This window comes from Archocentrus centrarchus, chromosome 4 (genome assembly GCF_007364275.1).
Source record: "Archocentrus centrarchus isolate MPI-CPG fArcCen1 chromosome 4, fArcCen1, whole genome shotgun sequence".
Taxonomy (NCBI): Eukaryota; Metazoa; Chordata; class Actinopteri; order Cichliformes; family Cichlidae; genus Archocentrus; species Archocentrus centrarchus.
In genome coordinates, this window is record NC_044349.1 from 26478507 (window position 1) to 26500006 (window position 21500).

The 21500-nt window shown below is 43.8% G+C and overlaps 1 protein-coding gene across 2 annotated transcripts; it reads right to left on the reverse strand.

Annotated features, from left to right (window-relative positions):
• Nucleotides 1-4684: 4684 nt before the first annotated feature.
• LOC115778547 (cytochrome P450 2J2-like) lies at nt 4685-17714 on the reverse strand. Of its 2 annotated transcripts, XM_030726625.1 has the most exons (7): nt 17418-17714; nt 8095-8255; nt 7102-7278; nt 6865-7003; nt 6191-6378; nt 5275-5416; nt 4949-5124 (listed from the first exon to the last, which is right to left on the reverse strand). In XM_030726625.1, the coding sequence occupies exons 3-7, from the start codon at nt 7276-7278 to the stop codon at nt 4949-4951; spliced, it is 822 nt and encodes a 273-aa protein (XP_030582485.1). In that variant the 5' UTR covers nt 8095-8255; nt 17418-17714. The 2 variants fall into 2 exon arrangements, with proteins under 2 accessions (XP_030582484.1, XP_030582485.1); XM_030726624.1 differs by lacking the exon at nt 8095-8255 and having other exon boundaries at nt 4685-5124; nt 17418-17712.
• Nucleotides 17715-21500: the final 3786 nt, after the last annotated feature.

The following is a 21500-nucleotide window of genomic DNA, read 5'->3' on the forward strand; positions in this document are numbered from 1 at the left end:
AACTGTTGCCTCTGCACCTGTGTCCTTTCCCACCCGCCGACATGACACCAGATGGAAATTGACAGAGGTTATTCCATGTGTGAAACATAAAAAACCTGAAGGGTTTTACACCTGGGTGTGCCACCCCCTTTACAGAAAAGTGCAAACTTGTTTAATCATACTAGAAATGGGATGATCCACACACTAGTGTGTAAATGTGTTGTTTCTTTGATCACTACAGTTGTGTTGGCCTGTGCTAATGTGTTTGGAAAAAGGTTTTGTGACTGATAAGCTGGACTTTAACAGGAAAAACTTGCATGAGGTACCACAATGTACCACTGGAACACAGGAGATATTGACTGAAACTGCTCTCAACATCTGGATATTAGAATATAGTAGATATTCCATTCAAAGTATATTAACAGTTCAGTTCATATGACTGGTTCTTACATATGGTCTGCTGTGTTTTACACAACATACATTCTGTTATGGCATTGAAAACTTAGAAATAATGTGCAATATAGTGAAGGTTTCCATGAAGCTGTATTGTAGCTGACCTGATCATGCTGAGCTCTTCACCTCCAAAATCAAACCCTTTGCTTACAGATAGTGACACGGACTGAGTTGGTCTAACTGTAAGTGGTGTACTGCTCAAACACTTGATAGTTTAAAACCATGTTGAAGTCTCGGGGAGAAGACTGTCCTTGTGATGAGCTCCTTGGTGGGCAACTGCAGCAGTTCTCCAGATGCTCTCCAGAGTCTGCTAAAAACACAAACCTGTGAGGCAGATCCTCTTTATTCAGGCACTTAACTCCTAACATTTAAGTGTTGTTCACACAGAATGCAGCGAATGAAGAAAAAGAAGAAAGACGCTAGTTAGAAGGAAAAAGGACATGTTACTAACAAAGTCACATGGGTTTAATATGCTCAGGCAACACAAATCTTACTGATGACGTTACTTTTCTGGCTTCTAAGGTCCCCAAAACTGCCATCAGTGCAGTTCAGTATTCAACAGCCTTGGTAAACATTAAAGATATTAATGTAACCTTTAGAAGACAATTTATTGTTATTACTTTATACAACATATGTGCTCCCATCCACCCCTCAAACACCATCATCAAGTTTGCCTGATCATGGGGGGTGATGAATCAGCCTACAGGGAGAAAATACGGGAGATGGCAGCGTGGTGCAGCAAAAACAACTTGGAGCTGAACACCACTAAGACCAAAGAAACGGTCGTTGACTTCAGGAGGCAGAGAGAGGACCATGCTCCACTTTACATCAATGGAGTATGTGTAGAGAGAGGAGCTGCCTTTAAGTCCTTGGAGACCCACATATCTGAAGACTTCACCTGGACTGCCAACACAGCAGCACTGGGAAAAAGTCCAGAGTCCACTTTTTTGAGTTTCAGCTCAAACTCTTGTCTGTTCTCTACTTTTTCTGCTTTCAGCAGAAAATGTATTTGCTGCAGAAATGAATTCATTCTCACATTACCTGCAGCCAGAAACTGGAGGAGTGTACAAAAAATAAAAGAAAGAAAAACAGATCCATTAATTACAGGTGAACTACTGTTTAACAAACATTTCTTAAGGAATTAGGTTTGTATTTTTTCCTTCCTTTCTTTATTCTCACAGACACTTCTGTTATAAATATCTCACAGACACAGGTACGAACATACAGCTTCAGTGTAACCAAAACTTCAACAGACTGAATAAAAACATCCTGTCCATGTCTCAATGGCATCATAGCAGTATAAGCTGGTGGTCACTGACATTAAAAATGTCTTCCCTTTTTTTTTTTTCTTTTTTTTTAAAGAGAGAGATTTGGCCAAGAGGGCAGCAGAAATTGCAAATATGACATCACAATTCTATAACAATATTTTAAATGGCCAGAAGGGTCTGGATTGATTATAATGTAGATACAATAAAAGAATCATGAAGATAAATACAAACAGATAACTTTTTATTGTCATATATGAGCCCTTCATAAATCCTGTTGACTACATTCTAGTTACATTACTGTATAAGCAAAGATATTACACATAAAAAAACACACTGAAACATTAGAAATCACTGTTGCACAACACCGACACAATTGCTTCAACCATTTCACAAAGCCTCCCTTTGCCCATCAGGCTGAGGGTGGAGCCAGATTAAATGCAGAGGCCAACCACATGGACTGAACCATCTGCTGTGATGGAATGGGGAGAATGGAGTTTTCTTAAATTTATTGTCCCTGTAGTTTCCCCCATTGTATTTAAAATGGTTTACACCACTAGTATAAAGGTTGAGCTGTCTCTCATTTGATTTGGCCAATTTGTTTTGTTGCATGATTTTTGAGTAGCATTCTGTTTAGTTGACCTCTTTTATAAAATAGCCTATTTTCATGATAATTTTTTTTTTCTCCTTTGGGTTATAATAAAACCCACATTTTGAAAATTATACCTGTGTCTGTACGTCCTTTGACCGCTTGGTCCCTTACATTGTCATTCATATTTACTCAGAGTACCTTATTCAGCAAAATAACCCTGTAAATGGATTTATGCTTTTTAACAGCAAATCTTGCTTAAGATTCTACAGAATACCACAGGGTTGGAGTTTATTTAGTGATATGGTTATTTAACCAAAACAAACTTGGTGCCCAGTTATTTCTGCAGGAAGTCGTTTTCCTCCTTTCAAACCAAACACACAGAAATCAACACTAAAGTGAGTTTGAGTGATTTTTCTATAGATGCTTAACAGGAAACAAGAGTTCAGTTCCCACTGAGGATGAAAGAGTAATTTTTAAATCAAAAAGCTATAAATATCATTAATTTCATCAGCTTTCTCTAACAAGCTTTTTAAACTTATTTTTGCCACAGTGATAGCCTGCATAAAAATGTTCACTTATTTAAAAAAAAAAAAAAAAACCTAGACTTTGATTAATAGAGAAGAGCAGCTTAAGTTGTACTGAAGCTATAAAGAGGGCAAAACAACAAATGAATGATAGAAAGACATACTCGCTCCCACACTGCCACGGACCAGAATGCAATGCAGCAAGAAAGCCCGCAACAATCAGTTTAATCAACTGGAAAAACTTGCTGAGTGAAACCATCACTACACTCACAGCTCGGTGCATCAAACTCAAACATATTAGCCTGAGGAGGAAAAATTTCCCAGCTAAAATAAAATTATGCAGGAAAAGAAAAAATAATGTTTTTACACCTTGTCATTAAAATGTGCAGCCATGCTCATTTGGGTTGATGCCCTGCTCCACCAGTTTCGTCTTTATTAGCTTGAACATGTCTGTAGCATCCAGTGACACCTGCAATAAAAATCACAGTAAAACTAATTAAAAGTGGACGAAACAAATCGTGTTGGCAACAAAAAGGCTAAAACACAAATGCATTTGTAAAACTGGAGGAGGTTTGGGACAGACACTGTTGGTTCAGATGAGCTAATAAGCAAATCATCAGTGTACAAATCCACAAGATTTTCATTTTTCCAGATTTTACACCATGAATTCCTGGCTTATGACGACCCGTGTAGTGTAGTGTTTGTGTGGACAACTTCGCAGTCACAACAAAATGAAAGTACACCGATGTTTGGATGGGGGCTTCCTCCAATGAAAAAAAGATTTTCAGTACTTGGACCCAAGCAGACACGTGCATACTTGTGATGTAACAAGTACAATACTGATGTGAGTCTGCATCTGCATTTTTTCTGTGTCAGACCTGATGCCACAAAAGATAGTGGGCATGAGAAACATTTTGCTACTACAAACCATACGGCAGATGTGGATGTGGTACATTATCTGGGACACAAGTTGCACAGCCAAGCAGAAATCACACAACCATTTTTAAAAAAAATTAGACTTTGAAAACAATAAACCAATAATTTTAAATCTTTCCTACCAGGGGCTGAGAGGGGTTCTTCTAAAGCAGGGGTCATCAACTACATTTATCCAAGGGCCAGAATTTTTCTTGGCACACAGTGTGAGGGCGAGATGCTCTTGTAAAGTTAAAATAAAATTAAAAGAATAAAATAAAAGAATAAAATGATCTAATTTTATCCTAAGTAATATATTTGATATATCAGTTTTCCTTTCACATTTATAGAAGTTTTACTGATGTGATGTGCAAGTCTTGCACTTACATGTTCTTCTCTGTTGACGGTTGTTATGGAGACACCGCAGTTGTGTGCCGTTGTTTTCATTATAGATATGATGAGCACAGGAAACAATAAAATGTTACATGAGAGCAATGAGTTTATCTATTTCAGAAGGCGTTTTTGTTGTAGATTTTTTAAATGAATGTAGAAACATGAAGAGTCCAAATGCAAAACCCTCTAAATCTGCCTGGACACTTTTCTTTTAAAAGAGCATTTTTCTTTATCTGGATCTTATGGTAAATTTTAGTAAATTCACAGGTAATGGTGAGGTTCCCTTTTTTTTTTTTTAAATATAGTAATTTACCTACTTTTTAATAAATAATATTTTGTTTTGAGGGAAATCAGCAAAATCTTCAGTGTGTCCTCTGCCCAGTGTGAATGAAGGCAAAAAGTGCAAATATCAGACTATGATGAAAAGATTTCTACATTGATTCACACAGTACAACTGCAATGGCACAAAATGGCAGCACATTTATTTTTGTTAGAGTAACATACAGTTCCATTTTTAGTAAAACACCTTCAAAACTTGTTACCCTCAATCCAATCAGCCTTTACAAAAAGTCTTTTGAATTAACTTGATTTAATTGTGCACATCGATCAGATTGGAATGTGGTGAAATAATGTCATTTATCCTTTTCGCCTCACTTAATTTTACTAGTTTTTGGTCTCCAGGGTAAAATGAAGAAAACTGTTTGTTACTGATGCTATAGGATGAAAATAGTATGGCAGATATATATAATGCATTATATGACAAATGTGATGGAAGACAGTAATTCATTGTGCCGAGAAAAAGACATAATCGGGTTGAGGCAGCTGATGTATCAACGTGTTACAGCACAGAGGCGGTAAGGTTTGGGACAACGGGTGCCTCCCATCCGAAACTCCAGACTGGGCTGCTCTCCAGCAGGTGGTGACAGAGAGAACCTTTGAAGGATGGAGGTGAAAAACAAAAATAACTCCATCCGGGCCAGCTCTTCTCCAAGACACACACGCTTACCTGAGAATTCACAAGACACAAGTTTTATTCAAACAATTTACAAGATATCCACTTGTATCACAGATTTTACTGCATTTCTGCAACAAGCCAATGATACATGATATTTTGTTTTAGCTAAAACAGCATAAGGGGTGTTAACATTCAACAAACCTGCAGAAAATGGAAGGAAGGCGTCTCTCTTGCGAAATTTACCATCCCTGTCCAGAAAGTGTTGAGGGTTGAAAGAGTGTGGAGTTTCCCACATCGACTCATCGTGTAGGACTGAATCCAGGGTAGCCAGGATCATGGTGCCCTAAAAAATATCATTAAAAATAATTGTAAGAACTGAAATACTGAAACAGAAAAAAATCTAAATTGGTTTTGAAGATTGTGTGACTTCACCAGGTGATGCCAGATGTTTTGATAAAATGCTGGATTTTTTTTTTAGGATTTGGAGCCTATCCTAGCTGTCATAGGACAAAAGACAGGGTACATCCTGAAAGGTCTCATTGTGTGTATTTATGAATCATTGCAGAAGTAGCCTTTCATTTATGGGGAATTGATTTTTATCTGGCCCACCATATTGCATCACTACAAGTACCTACAGCAGCACAGAAATGAAAAAAAAACAGTGAGGGCACAAACACAGACTAAAAGATGGACACAGCCACTGTGAAGTCATCCTTTGGTTTTGGCCACCATGTTGGTTTTTTGGAGTCAGAAGTTACTATATGGAAGATGGCACACACATGGTGTCAGTTCAGTACAAAATTAGTTGAGATGAGACCTAGCAGAGAGAATTCACTGTTTCCTGTGTCTGCACAGGAAGCCACACCTCTAACTTTAAATCTTAAATATCCAGATGGTGACTTATAAAAATATTCACCCACAGTATAGTTGTTAGGAATCAGGACACTATCCACAGATATTAGAACTATTTTTAATCCAGGCTTTAAATGTGTTTTAGTTGTTTAGTTGGGTATTTTAACATGAGGGTGTATCAACTTTTGGAGCCAGTCTCAAGTGGCTGGACCAGAAATATTTTATTCAACAGTTATACTGCCAGAAATTCTTATACTTTGTGTACCTTTGGGATTGTGTACTTATCCACTGTAGTGTCCTTGGTTGCCATACGAGCCACGTTGAGGGGGACGATGTTGGCCATTCTCTGTATCTCATGAATAACAGCATCAGTATAGGGCATGTTTTCTCTGTCACTCATAGAGGGCTGTCTGGATGAACCGACCACAGCATCGATCTCAGCCTGGACTCTCTCTGCACAGTGAACAGGAAACAATGAGAGTCTGTGTCAAGATTATTACAGTTAGCTAAGGCTGAGTGAGAGAGTGAGTAAAACCACTCCAGGTCACTAAAGTAAAAATACATTTTTAAGAAAAAAAATCTAAACTTATTAATGATACTGAATTATTACACAACTACCAACATAAATAAAAAAATATACATCAGTTTCAGTTTTAGTATTTGCTAATTTGTTAACTAAACTTAGAGAATTAGACCTACTCTGGAAACGAACTGAATCCAAACTGAAACCTAAATATAAACATATGATAAAAAATAATAATATATATATGTATATACACAAGACTATAATAAACTATTTTGTGCATTACAAAGATGACTTACACAACCTACTTCAGACTTTTTCTTTAAGACTGATGTGTGAGAGACCCCCAGCAATGCAAAGTCATGACAAGACTTTTTATAAAATACACAGTAATATTGGATGTTACACAAACACACCTTGTATGTCAGGGTAATAGATCATGTAAAGCAGCCCCCAGAGTAAAGTCATGGTAGTAGTTTCAGTTCCAGCAAAAAACAGGTCCATGGTGCAAGCGCGTAAGTTGCTGAGAGCAAAACTTGAATTCTTGTTCTCATTCTATCAGAGACACAAACAGCAGAAATTAAAATCTGTTGGTATATTTCATTACAAGACCAAACAGAACAAAGACAATAGAATTCAAATGCAAAGCTCACCTTTCCCATCTCTATCAGAAAGGCATCAATATAGTCTCTTGGTAATGCTGGGTTAAGGTTTTCTTTGTGTTCTCTGATCCTGATTTCTATGAAGTCATTTATCTGTTGTACCAGAGTGAACATCTTCTTATGAGGTCCAGGCAGCCAATTCATCAGCCAGGGCATTATGTTGTACATCTACAGAACAGGAGAACAGTTATTAAATCATTCAACACTTTGGAAATCTGATTAAATCATCTTTTAACAAATAAATAAACATTAACATTCAAAGAGAGATCCACGTCTGTTTGCGCCACATAGAAAGAGACATTGTAGTCAAAGCATTGAAATCTAACAGAAAACAGCAGAGGTGGTGGTAGAAATATAACTTACAAGGGGAAAAATATTTTAAGGAAAGGTCAACAAACTCGATTTGACTTGTAGAATAGAGTAGAATAGAATAGAATAGAATAGAATAAAATAGAACTTTATTGTCATCATGGGAACCACGAGTACTTCTAAACACTCTTTTGCTCAAATATTTCTATTATGGAGAATCCAATGAAGAGATCCAGTAAAAGAACATTGCTCAGGTAAAGGTCAGCCAAGCTGATTCTCCTAATCTCTAAGATTTTTTCTATCTTTGTGATTGCCCACACGGGCTTTGAACTCTATATGGATCACAAGTGAAACCATCTTCAGGACATATCCTGAAAATGCTCACCTTTGACCTCCACTTCCAGGCCTGACAATAAGACAGGCTTTCTTTCAATCAGTCCTTGTTTGTCATTAGAGACCCTACCAGGAAACTGTGCTCCAAAAACATAATTCCCAGGATCCTTGGGATACAAACTCAACTTAAACTGAGAAAGATTTAAGAAGGACATCATTTTACAGTAGAGGTGTTTAAGTACACTTATTTAAGTTGTTTAAGTAAATGTGAATTATGCATTTTGCATAAATCCTGATTTAACATGACTATTGCATGATGTAGCATATTAGAAGGAGGTTTACCTGTGTCACTATGGTTTCCTGTAAGTGCAAAATTTCACTGAAGTTACGAATAATGGACTGGTACTGCTTGTCGGTGTACTCAAATCGATTCCCAAACACCAAACAGCAGATGATGTTTGACACAGCATTGTTAATCAGTGGCTGGGCATTAAAGGGCTTTCCTGTAAATGAAAACAGAACATTTGGATATGACACAGGACCCCAAGTAAACCAAGTACCCCTTATCAAAATAAAGTAAGCAATTCCTATTGACTTGTACAAATCAGCCTCATAACTTCAGGTCTATCACAGAGAATGGTGATTTTCTTTTAAATCAGTTTCAAAACAAGTCCATGTAATAAGCACTTAAATATAAAAAATGAATAAATGATGATTCACGGTGATTCCTACTAGACTGCTCAAAGAAGTCCTTCCATTAGTTGATGCTTCAATCTTAAATATGATCAATCTGTCTTTATTAGTTGGCAATGTACCACAGGCTTTTAAGGTGGTCGAAATTAAACCATTACTTAAAAAGGCATAACTTGACTGTCATGTCCTGGGCCGTTGGCCCAGCGTTTTGTGTTAGTTTATTTCCTGAGTGTGTCCTCCCAGTAGGTTGATGTCTTGTGTTTCCTAGTGTTGTGATATGTCTGCGTCTCTGTCCTGAGTCTGTGCCTGTTCCCCGTGTTTAGTCAGTATGTTCCTTGGTTTGTCACTTCCTGTTTATTTTGACAGTCTGGTTTTCCTGTGCTTTGTGTTCAGCTTTGCTTCCCCTGTGTAATTAGTTTCATTTGCCTCACCTGTTGTTCCCTGCTGTTTCCTCTTGCCCTGATTACCCAGTGTGTATTTAAGCCCTCAGTTTCCATGTGTTCCTTGTCGCGTCGTTGATGTTGTGTGCCCGTGTGTTCCCTGTGTTTGACCGTTGTCTCCCTTCCAAGATTTTTGTATTTGTTTTTCCCCTGCTTAAATAAATCCCTTTTAAGTTACGCTGACTTCTGGAGTCCTTCGTGTCAGCCATTCCTCGCCTGTTTCCTCCCCGGCCATGACAGAACGACGCGACCAGACTATGGACCCCGCGGATACCAGGAGCCCCTCCGAGCAAGAGGAAGTGATTTTGGAGCTCATAGATCTCTCCAGGAACATCATTCATGCCACTGATGAACCCCGTCAGATTATTCAGGCAATTTTCTGCTGCAGACTTTTTTCTTCCTCCACTTGGCTCCTCACCCATCCTGACACTGCCTCCCTTGCCCATTCCATAATCATGCTCCGGAAAAACTTACAAGCTAAACTGTATAATATTGGTCGCCCTGTCCAGGGCAAAGACACAACCTTTTTCCTCCAAGCCATCACTAATTCACCTCTCCTGCAGCCGGTCATCTCACCTCCGTCGTCTCCTCCGCACCACTGCAGCTCAGCACCACAGGCGCTGCCTCGCTTTCCGGATCCGCCGTCATCCCTTCAACTCACCTCTCCCACCTCGTCATTTTCATCCTTTCACCCACAGCCCACCGCCTCCCCAGACCTCTCTTGGCTGCCAGATGATGTGGAGATTATTGATTCACCTCTGCTGGTGGACATCCTGGATGCTGAGAATCGTGCTTCCCACTCCAACAGAACGCGAAGGAAGCAGCGCTCCCGGCGTCGCCGTGCTCCTCCCCAGCCACTCTCGCCTCAGTCAGCTGTAGCGCCTGCTCAGTCGCAGTCTTCCCAGTCAGCTGTAGCTCCAGCTCCCCCTCAGTCGCAGTCTTCCCAGTCAGCTGTAGCTCCAGCTCCCCCTCAGTCGCAGTGTTCCAAGTCAGCTGTAGCTCCAGCTCCCCCTCAGTCGCAGTGTTCCAAGTCAGCTGTAGCTCCAGCTCCCCCTCAGTCGCAGTGTTCCAAGTCAGCTGTAGCTCCAGCTCCCCCTCAGTCGCAGTGTTCCAAGTCAGCTGTAGCTCCAGCTCCCCCTCAGTCGCAGTGTTCCATGTCAGCTGTAGCTCCAGCTCCCCCTCAGTCGCAGTGTTCCATGTCAGCTGTAGCTCCAGCTCCCCCTCAGTCGCAGTGTTCCATGTCAGCTGTAGCTCCAGCTCCTCCTCAGTCGCAGTCCCAGACCCCTCAGTTAGCTCCAGCTCCCTCTGTTCACCCTGCTCCAGCTCCCTTAGCTCCAGCTTCCCCTGCACCTGTACCTGTTCGGCGGGTGGGGGCAGCCATGGACGGGCTGACCTCGGCACTCGCACCTGTTCCGCGGGTGGGGGCGGCCACGGACGGGCTGACCTCGGCACTCGCACCTGTTCCGCGGGTGGGGGCGGCCACGGACGGGCTGACCTCGGCACTCGCACCTGTTCCGCGGGTGGGGGCGGCCACGGACGGGCTGACCTCGGCACTCGCACCTGTTCCGCGGGTGGGGGCGGCCACGGACGGGCTGACCTCGGCACTCGCACCTGTTCCGCGGGTGGGGGCAGCCACGGACGGGCTGACCTCGGCACTCGCACCTGTTCCGCGGGTGGGGGCAGCCAGGTCCAAGCCTTCGCATCGGTTTTCTGTGTTAGCTGCAGCAGCAGGGTCTCAGTCAGCTCTAGCTCCAGTCGCTCTCCCTCGCCTTCAGTCAGCTCCAGTAACTCTTCCTCGGTCCCCAGTGTCAGCTGTTTCAGTGCCCTCTCAGTCAGTTCCCTCAGCCCCTGTCTTAGTTCCTTCGGTTTTGGTCCCAGTTCCCTCAGCTCCTGCTCCTTCTGTAGCTCCAGTAGTGTCAGCTCCCTCTCAGGCCCCAGTGTCAGCTAGCTCTCGGTCTGTTTCCACGCAGCCAGATCTCCCTAGCTCTCGGTCTGTTTCCACGCAGCCAGATCTCCCTAGCTCTCGGTCTGTTTCCACGCAGCCAGATCTCCCTAGCTCTCGGTCTGTTTCCACGCAGCCAGATCTCCCTAGCTCTCGGTCTGCTTCCACGCAGCCAGATCTCCCTAGCTCGCGGTCTGCTTCCACGCAGCCAGATCTCCCTAGCTCGCGGTCTGCTTCCACGCAGCCAGATCTCCCTAGCTCGCGGTCTGTTTCCACGCAGCCAGATCTCCCTAGCTCGCGGTCTGTTTCCACGCAGCCAGATCTCCCTAGCTCGCGGTCTGTTTCCACGCAGCCAGATCTCCCTAGCTCGCGGTCTGTTTCCACGCAGCCAGATCTCCCTAGCTCGCGGTCTGTTTCCACGCAGCCAGATCTCCCTAGCTCGCGGTCTGTTTCCACGCAGCCAGATCTCCCTAGCTCGCGGTCTGTTTCCACGCAGCCAGATCTCCCTAGCTCGCGGCCTGCTTCCACGCAGCCAGTCGTCTCCCGGCCTGCTTCCACGCAGCCAGTCGTCTCCCGGCCTGCTTCCACGCAGCCAGTCGTCTCCCGGCCTGCTTCCACGCAGCCAGTCGTCTCCCGGCCTGCTTCCACGCAGCCAGTCGTCTCCCGGCCTGCTTCCACGCAGCCAGTCGTCTCCCGGCCTGCTTCCACGCAGCCAGTCGTCTCCCGGCCTGCTTCCACGCAGCCAGTCGTCTCCCGGCCTGCTTCCACGCAGTCCCCTGCACCTCGGCTATTCCCCGAGCAGCCCCTGCTGCTCAATAAAGCAGCAGTGTGCCCTGTTCCGCGGTCCCAGCCTACGCATCCGGTGCCTCACTATGTAGGCCCCGTTCAGCCCATGGGCTCAGCTCAGTCCGAGCCGATGGGGGTCTCCGCTCAGTCCGAGCCAGGGGGTCCCGCGCAGTCCGAGCGCTCCGCGCCAGAGGGTCCCGCTCAGTCCGAGCCGATGGGGGTCTCCGCTCAGTCCGAGCCAGGGGGTCCCGCTCAGTCCGAGCCGATGGGGGTCTCCGCTCAGTCCGAGCGCTCCGCGCCAGAGGGTCCCGCTCAGTCCGAGCCGATGGGGGTCTCCGCTCAGTCCGAGCCAGGGGGTCCCGCTCAGTCCGAGCGCTCCGCGCCCGCGGGGCCCGCTCAGTCCGAGCCGATGGGGGTCTCCGCTCAGTCCGAGCGCTCCGCGCCAGAGGGTCCCGCTCAGTCCGAGCGCTCCGCGCACGAGGGTCCCGCTCAGTCCGAGCCGATGGGGGTCTCCGCTCAGTCCGAGCGCTCCGAGCCAGGGGATCCCGCTCAGTCCGAGCCGGTGGGGGTCTCTGCTCAGTCCGAGCGCTCCACGTCACCCGAGGGTTCCCCACCAGAGCCCGGGGTCGCCCTTCTCCGCCGCCGCATGCCCCGCGGTCGGCCTCCAGTGTCTGCTCCCCGTCGCCGCCGCCGCATGCCCCGCGGTCGGCCTCCAGTGACCCCTCCTCGTCGCCGCCGCATGCCGCGCGGTCGGCCTCCAGTGTCTTCTCCTCGTCTCCGCCGCCGCCGCTGGAAGCACGGTCAGCCTCCGGTGCCTGCTCCCCGTCGCCGCCGCCGCTGGGAGCGCGGTCGGCCTCCAGTGACTCCTCCTCGTCGTCGCCGCCACCGCTGGGAGCGCGGTCGGCCTCCAGTGACTCCTCCTCGTCGTCGCCGCCGCCGCTGGGAGCGCGGTCGGCCTCCAGTGACTCCTCCTCGTCGTCGCCGCCGCCGCTGGGAGCGCGGTCGGCCTCCAGTGACTCCTCCTCGTCGTCGCCGCTGGGAGCGCGGTCGGCCTCCAGTGACTCCCCCTCGTCGTCGCCGCCGCCGCTGGGAGCGCGGTCGGCCTCCCTCGTTGGGACTTTGCTTTGTGGCCCCTTGGCCTCTGCGGCCTCCTGAACTGTGTGTTTTTTGTTTTGGATTTCCCACTGACTCCCCTGAACTGTGGACTGTTTTTTCCCCTGCTGTTTTTGTTTTGTCATAGCTCCTGGACTGTTCCTTGTTTCGACCCCCTGTTTTGGACATTGGAGCTCTCCGGCCTTGTGCCGTCGCTTTTTGTTTCATCCGGTTGTTTTTTTTTGTTTTCTCATCCCCGTGTTTTTGCTCTGGTTTTTGGACTGTATTCAGCTTGTGCCATTGCTTTTCTTTGTTCGGTTCCTTGTGCTTATTGTTTTTTGCCCTTGTGCTCTACCCTTGCTCCAGTGCTTCCTTGTGTTTTTGGGTTTGTTCCTGACTTTGTTTGCTCCCTGTCTGTTTTTGTTTCGGGCCCTCCTTCCTGGTCCCCCGCCTCCCGCCCTGGTCTGGTTTTGTTTCTTGTTTTGGCCGTCGGGAGCCGGCCTTTGAGGGGGGGGTACTGTCATGTCCTGGGCCGTTGGCCCAGCGTTTTGTGTTAGTTTATTTCCTGAGTGTGTCCTCCCAGTAGGTTGATGTCTTGTGTTTCCTAGTGTTGTGATATGTCTGCGTCTCTGTCCTGAGTCTGTGCCTGTTGTTTAGTCAGTATGTTCCTTGGTTTGTCACTTCCTGTTTATTTTGACAGTCTGGTTTTCCTGTGCTTTGTGTTCAGCTTTGCTTCCCCTGTGTAATTAGTTTCATTTGCCTCACCTGTTGTTCCCTGCTGTTTCCTCTTGCCCTGATTACCCAGTGTGTATTTAAGCCCTCAGTTTCCATGTGTTCCTTGTCGCGTCGCTGATGTTGTGTGCCCGTGTGTTCCCTGTGTTTGACCGTCGTCTCCCTTCCAAGATTTTTGTATTTGTTTTTCCCCTGCTTAAATAAATCCCTTTTAAGTTACGCTGACTTCTGGAGTCCTTCGTGTCAGCCATTCCTCGCCTGTTTCCTCCCCGGCCATGACATTGACCCAGCTGTTTCAGCTAATTACAGGCCAATCTCCAACCTTCCTTTTCTCTCAAAAAATCTTGGAAGAGTAGTTGTTAAACAGCTAACTGATCGTCTGCTGAGGAACGGTTTATTTGAAGAGTCCTGCTAATGACTTCTTTATTTGACTCAGGTGTGTTGAAGCAGAGACACATCTAAAACCTGCAGGACACTGGGCCACGAGGCCTGGATTTGAGAACCACTGCAGTACAGAAAAAGCATTAGTGAAGGTTACAAATGATCTTCTCATGGCCTCTAACAGTGGACTCATCTCTGTGCATGTCCTATTAGACCTCAGTGCAGCTTTTGATACTGTTGATCATAATATTTTATTACAGAGATTAGAGCATGCCATAGGTGTTAAAGGTACTGCGCTACAGCAGTTTGAATCATACCTAATAGACTCCAATTTGTTCATGTAAATGGGGAGTCTTCTTCATACACTAAGGTTAATTATGGAGTTCCACAGGGTTCTGTGCTAGTTCCAATTTTATTTACAATATACATACTTCACTTAGGCAGTATTATTAGAAAATATTGCATCAATTTTCATGGTTATGCAGATGATACCAGCTTTATCTATCGATGAAGCCAGATGACACACATCAATTAGTTAAACTGCAGGAACCGGATGACCTCTGATTTCTGGCTTCTAAATCCAGATAAAACTGAAGTTCTTGTACTCAGCCCCACAAATCTTAGTAACATGTTGTCTAACCAAATACTTGGTTAGACAACATGGCATTACCTTGACCTCCAGTAACACTGTGTGAAATCTTGGAGTCAGCAGGAATCTCGTAGGGGACTCACTGATGATGGCACGGCAAAGAACTGAAGACGCAGATACACACACAGGCAAACAGGAAAAACCAGGACATGCTGAGGAGCACAGAATATAATCTAGCAATACAAAGAAAGTAAAAAATAAATACTAAATACACAAGACAAGAGCTAACAAAGTAATACAGGACATGACTGAACATGCCAGGAACGCAAACAGGGAAGGCATGAAAACTGAAACAAGAAACAAGGAACATAAGTCACACAACTAACATTAACACTGCGGTCAAGTGAGCCCTCATTTTCAAAGTAGCCAGTCGCACGTAGAATTATGTTGCACTTTTATACTACATAACACGTACGGTTGATGACCTAGAAACACACAATTTTTGCCCCATTTCAATTATATTAGCTAACAAGTGGACAATGGGAGTCTCCTTTGTTTTTATTTTTATTTTTATTTTTTATTTTTTTTTTGGGGGGGGGGGGGGGGGGGGGGGGGTTGCGTTAATAATAGCGTTCATTCTGAATAGTGAAACTCTTCATGAACTGAATCGTCTGTAAACGTTTCAGTTGTTTTGGACGGGAAAAATCTTATTGATTTAATTTGAAGCCTTATTTATTGGACAGAGGCCATTTTTATTTACTTGATTGCACTCATTTATTTTCATTTAAAAATAAAAATTGCATTCACTATAATATGCATTGTTTATTTGATCTTTTTTGCATCCACTCAAATTACAGTTTTGTAAGTCTAATTTTACCCTATTTTAACTGTATTTACAGGAATGATGTTAAAGGTGACACAAGTATTTCACTGGACATCTACACAAGTTGACTTCTACTGTTTACCTGGTGGCCTACATCCAAAGCAAATTATTAGATTTTTTTTTATTATTTCAAAAAATAGACTACCTGACTAGTCTAAATCTAAGAAACAGTCAGATATGAAATTAAATATATCCTGAGCAGAAGCCCAGACCTCCGTCTCCCGCAGCCTCCTCCTCCAGCTTACCCCTGATTCAGACTTCACCGCTGGGTCTTTGTAGAGTTACGACGTAACCTACGTAAGTGGCCGATGTTAGTTGCATTACGTGTGTTAATTACCTTTCGGTTGTGGCCCGGTGTTTTACATCCGGTGCCGGCTGACAGAAAGATAAAATGCTGGGACTTTCCCCCCTAATGGGTCCTACTCCTTGCTTTTTTCAATTTTTTTAAGGTGCAAACACATTTGTCTCTCTGGGTTTTTCACTTCTTTGCACAAACTTTGGGGAAGTAGCCGGAAATGCTGAGAAAGAACGGTGTTTCTCCGGAGGCGCGCTTCAGCTCACGTTGTAAAACTTCAAAAATTGACGACATTAGACCTAATAAAACTATCAGACCAGGATTAACAGAGTTATGGTATTTTTCGATAACGATGTTAGGGCTGCAGCACCATCTGGTGGCAGATGGTTGCATAACATTTAGGACAAACATTTACCGGTGTTGTGCCAAAAAGTGATCGTCTGCCAAAAAGTGATTTCCGATGTTTCTATGTGCTTTTATGTCTAATGTCTTTGCTTATATTGCTGAATAGGGTTCAGTCAGTATGATTTATGAAGGGCTTATATATAAAATTAAGAAATTACCTGTTTTTCAAGTACGTTTATGACTCATTATTATACATTATAATAAATCCAGTCCTCTTTGGTCACTTAAAATATCTTTATAGACTGTAATGTTATATTTGTTGGGTTTTCTGCTGCCCTCTTGGCCAGATTTCACTTTAATAAGACATTTTTAAGATAAATTGCAGTTTTTACCCTGATAAATAAAGACTATATAAAAGTCACTGCCAAAAACTGATTGCAGCTTCTACCTTGTAACAGAAATGCTGTTTCTCGCTCAAAATGACTTGATATCATTCACGAGAGATATGTTTGATATATTTCCCACAGATTATAGATCTGCAAGTAATTTACAACAGTTTAAATATGGGCAATCATTTTCTGGCAATCACTTTTTGGCAGACGATCACTTTTTGGCACAACACCGGCACTAGGTATCAATTAAAACCTTAAAAATTTGGCTAACCGACTAGTACATCTGATACCGACTAGTGATACTGTAATAGCGACGATTAGAGGTCTAGTCGAGTAGTCGCGCACATCCCTAATGGAACTCTTAAAAATACATACTCAAAGTTAGAATGTAATAGAAAGTCATAATAAACAATTTACATGTGTCGTTCTAACACATCAATTATAACCAAAAGCAAATACAGACGTTGGCAGCTTGCACTGCATGCGGACTTAATGTCGCTAAGAACGCAATTCCACTCTGAATTCTGTGCACCAAGGAGCTGTGCTATTTCACTTGATCTGTAAACAAGTAATTAGGTTTTCAAAAACTATTGTTCAAGAATGTTAGATCAAACAGAGTAGGAATCAGGTTAAAGAATATTGCTCCTGTAAATCCAGTTAAAAAATGTCTCTATAATACAAATACATTACTGTACTTTGAGTGGATGTATAATTTTTTCCCCAAACACATAATTACAGGACAGTAACTGTGTATAAATTTGGGAGTTAATTTGCATTGAAATCCGTTATAAATGTAGACATCCCTTTAGGAATTTGAGTTCAAAAATATATTTTAGTGTGCAATGTACGGATGACCGTGTATCATAATTTACAATATAGAAAGACCTCTAACGGAGCGCGCATTAAAATGGTCAAAATTGCAGGATAAGAATTCTCATGCGTTTCTACGGCGATCGGCACCCGTACCGTATTATGTAGTATAAAAGCGCAACATAATTCTGCGTGTGGCTAGCGTGACTGTGACTTCGAAAATGAGGGCTCACTTGACCGCAGTCCTCTTAATGTAATGATCATAATAAAACTTAGGACTCATACCTCCATGATCTGCAGGTGAATTCTGTCAGGTCTGATGCGATGATAATGTCCTAAAAACGGAAGAGCCCACGGTCCGGGAGGAAAGTTTTTTGGCGCTCTGTTCTTCAAAATATCAGCGAACAGCAGGAGAACCAACAAAAAAATTAAAATGCTCCCGCCGTCTATCCACTCCAAGCCAAGAATGCTGCTTAATGTCTCCATTTCTTCAGTTCTTAAGGCAAGTGTTTTAGCTGTGCTGCCACCATGAAACTGCAATCAGATATATGGACAGACTATTCTGTTACTCATAAGCCAAGATAAGATTCATGTTGTTCAGATCTCATTGGTGTCCGGGGCTGGTCTTCAAAATAAAAGCATGTCACTAAGAAAAACAGGAAACTCAACAAAAACAAATCAAGCAATGCAACAATGTAGAAATATCTACATAGATACCCTAAGTACTGATTATACAATTATAGAATATATTTTAGAATATATTATGTTGTACTATTTTACACTGCCTAACTGTGTAAGCATTACTTTAATACTATAGCTGGTAAAAGTGTGCACACATTCTGTTGCATAATGGCAGAATCATGAGAGCATGACATAACAAAACATGCAATTGACAGTGTGAGGGAAAAAATATCAATTCTTGCATTAAGCAAACAACTATAACCCATGAGTGCAGCCAACCCACCTCCTAAAGAAATAAGAAAAAAAAAATGTAAACCATATTCAGTGACGTCATACAATTTCAAAACCATCAAGAGGTCACTGTACTGTATCCATATAGTCAGTATTATCACACTTGGGACATTATTACAACATATAGCCTGGCTACACAAAAGGTTATAAATGAATTATTGATTTAGTGTATCAGTGCTTTGCATTCAATTAATATATCAGCAACACTTAATCCCATTAAACTAAATTTAGAAATGCCTACATGGGTTGCAGAATTTCTAAATCTCTGAACCCCTAAATTGCAATCAAAACTGTATAAGTTATTGTTAAATATTGATGTTTCAGTCTCTCCCCCAATTGCAAAATGGGAGTGTGATCTCTCCAATAATCCAGATCCAAACTTCTGGACACAAACACTTTTAAAATGACAAAAAGTCCAAACTTACAACTTATACAGTGTAATACTCTACACGCTATACAGGACAGAGGACGTTCCAAATGGGCCCTACACACTCAAACATATGTGCCTATTGTGCAGACAATACTGCTGAGATCTACATGCATGCTATATGGTCTTGTATGCCTGTTCCGAGGTTTTGGCAGAGGATATGTGAAGACTTGTCCACATTGTTTAACTGCGGTATCCCAACATCACCCAAACTGTGCATTTTAGGTGATGTAAGTGAATTGATAGAGAATCAAATATATCACACATAATTCTTACTGTCTTATCCATTGCTAAGAAAATGGGGATTGGGTCTTGGGGTGTGGGACCTGGGGTGCTTGCAGTGGTGGGTGCTGGCTCTGGGTCAGGTGGCTGGCCTCTTCTGTGCCTGTCCCGGTGCAGGGTCTGACATGTTCCCCCTGAAGTGGCCCAACTTTCTACTTCACTGCTGTCTGTCCTTCAGTTTTATCTACACCTTAGACATGAAGAGTTTTGGGGGGTAGGTGTGGATGAGCTCTGCTGACTGGCAGTCGGGTGCTCATCATGCGTCTGTCCCCTCAATTTTAATAGCACTCTAATTTTCATACAGACATACCCATTTCATACACCTCATACACTCACAGGCACTCACATTCTGACACATGCACCCACATTTCACCTTCCAGATGAGTGGGGAGGAGACCAGGCAGGCCTTTTCACACCTGTTTCCTGAACCCGACCTGGGATGAGGGTTGGCTAGGTTGTCGGGGGTGTGTCCGACATCGCTCTAGAGTGGCTGCTGGCTCTGGGAGCACTCATTCGCTCACATGCCAGAAGATGGGTTTATGAGTGGATGAGTGTGTCTCGTGGTGCCTTTTTCTTTGTGTATGAGTGTGTGTGTGTCTGTGTGTGCATACGCAGTCCTTGTGTGAGCATACATGCGTGTGTGCATATGTGCATGTATGGCTGGTCCTGGGTCTCGGGCTTGCTTCTGTGAGACGTGTTTGCTCCCCACTGGTCGTTGCTACCCGCCCGGGAGATGGGCACTCAGTGATTCTGGGGCACGAGGCTGGGTGCTTTGGCGTGGTTGTTGGACTGCTACCTTGGGGGTTGTGGTTTGGGTAGATGCTGGCCACTTCTGCGCGGGCCTCTGCTTGGCATCGGGCGGTTCTTGGGCTCCTGGGGCCCTCCCCTGGCTTCAACATTAGTGATTTGGCTGCTGCCATTTTCCTTTTCCGGAGTCAGAAGTTACCATATATGGAAGACAGCACACACATGGTTTAGAAGCCCAATTTGGTAATTCAAATTTGAGCAACAAGAACACTATCCTCAGATATCAGAACCATTTTTAATCCAGCCTTTAAATGTCTTTTAGTTGTTTAGTTGGGTATTTTAACATGAGTGTATGGGGGAATCAACTTTTGGAGCCAGTCTCAAGTGGCTGGACCAGAAATATTTTATTCAACAGTTATACTGCCAGAAATTCTTATACATTGTGTACCTTTGGGATTGTGTACTTATCCACTGTAGTGTCCTTGGTTGCCATACGAGCCACATTGAGGGGGATGATGTTGGCCATTCTCTGCATCTCATGAATAACAGCATCAGTATAGGGCATGTTTTCTCTGTCACTCATAGAGGGCTGTCTGGATGAACCGACCACAGCATCGATCTCAGCCTGGACTCTCTCTGCACAGTGAACAGGAAACAATGAGAGTCTGTGTCAAGATTATTACAGTTAGTTAAGGCTGAGTGAGAGAGTGAGTAAAACCACTCCAGGTCACTAAAGTAAAAATAAAATTTTAAGAAAAAAAAATCTAAATTTATTAATGATACTGAATTATTACACAACTACCAACATAAATAGAAAACCCATCCATTCTCTTCCACTCCACAGGGCAAGAGGCAGAGTGCACAGGTCGCCAACACAAAGAGACAGACAACCATTCACACCTATGGGCAATTTAGAATGATCAATTAACGTAACCCCAATACCTGCATGTCTTTGGACTGTGGGAGGAAACTGGAGTACTCGGAGAAAACCCACACAGACACAGGGAGAACATGCAAACTCTACACAGCAAGAATCTAACCCAGACCTTCTAGATGTCATTCTAGCTGTGAGGCAACAGTGCTAACCACCATGCCACCGTGCTGCCCTAAATAGCAGACAGGAAAATATCGTGCGGTGGTGGGGGCAGCTGCCCATCGTCACTGGATCTCTGGGGCTCTTGCCCTTTGGCTGTGGGGGCCCTGGCTGGGACCGCCCTCCTCCTGCTCTGGGGATGGACACACGGTTGTCATCGGGATGTCTGGTCTCAGGTCTTCAATACTCATGAGTGGCTGCGGGCAGCCTGGGTTTCCTGATTCTGTCTCTGGCTCTGAGGGTTGCTGTTGTGGCCCGCTCCAAGCCGAGGACACTATATACTGTTTCCATGTCTTCACTTGTTTATGCTGAACTAATTCAGAGTTTTAACTGCGTTACCAAAACAAAATAGAAGTTGGATGGAATATCTCACTTAATGACAATGCTGCCCTTTCCCAAATGCATGCAGTAAGCATGAAACATCCAGCTCAAACAGCTATCAATAGCATCTACTTCCTGAGGAGCTTCTGCTTCACTACCAGCAGATAACATTCAGTTTTCAACTGAATATTTTTATCATGTTTAAAAATGTTAACAATAGATAATAGTGTTTCGCTATATAGTTTCTCCTTTAATTATATAAGTCTTTAAATCACATATACAACATGAGACTGTTGGTAATCAGCCTTAAAGATACACCCATTAGGCTATCTTATTGGGAGTTTAATGTAAAATTAAGAGCTGATCTCAAAAAGATGAAAGAAACCTGGAAGGTGAAGAAGAGGGTTAGTGTAATATATGGTTCCACTTTTAGCAGAACACTTTAAAAATTTGTTACCCTCTATCCAAGCAGCCTTTGCAAAAAACATTGTCTATATTATTCTGATATATTTCCAGAACCTCACAG

Coding starts and splice junctions, on each gene's coding strand:
- LOC115778547 (XM_030726624.1), bottom strand. CDS start 17,618: ATGGAGACATTAAGCAGCATTCTTGGCTTGGAGTGGATAGACGGCGGG. Junction 6,379..6,864: donor CTATTACCCTGACATACAAG/GTGTGTTTGTGT, acceptor TTCACTGTGCAG/AGAGAGTCCAGGCTGAGATC. Junction 5,417..6,190: donor ATAAGTACACAATCCCAAAG/GTACACAAAGTA, acceptor GATATTTTTTAG/GGCACCATGATCCTGGCTAC.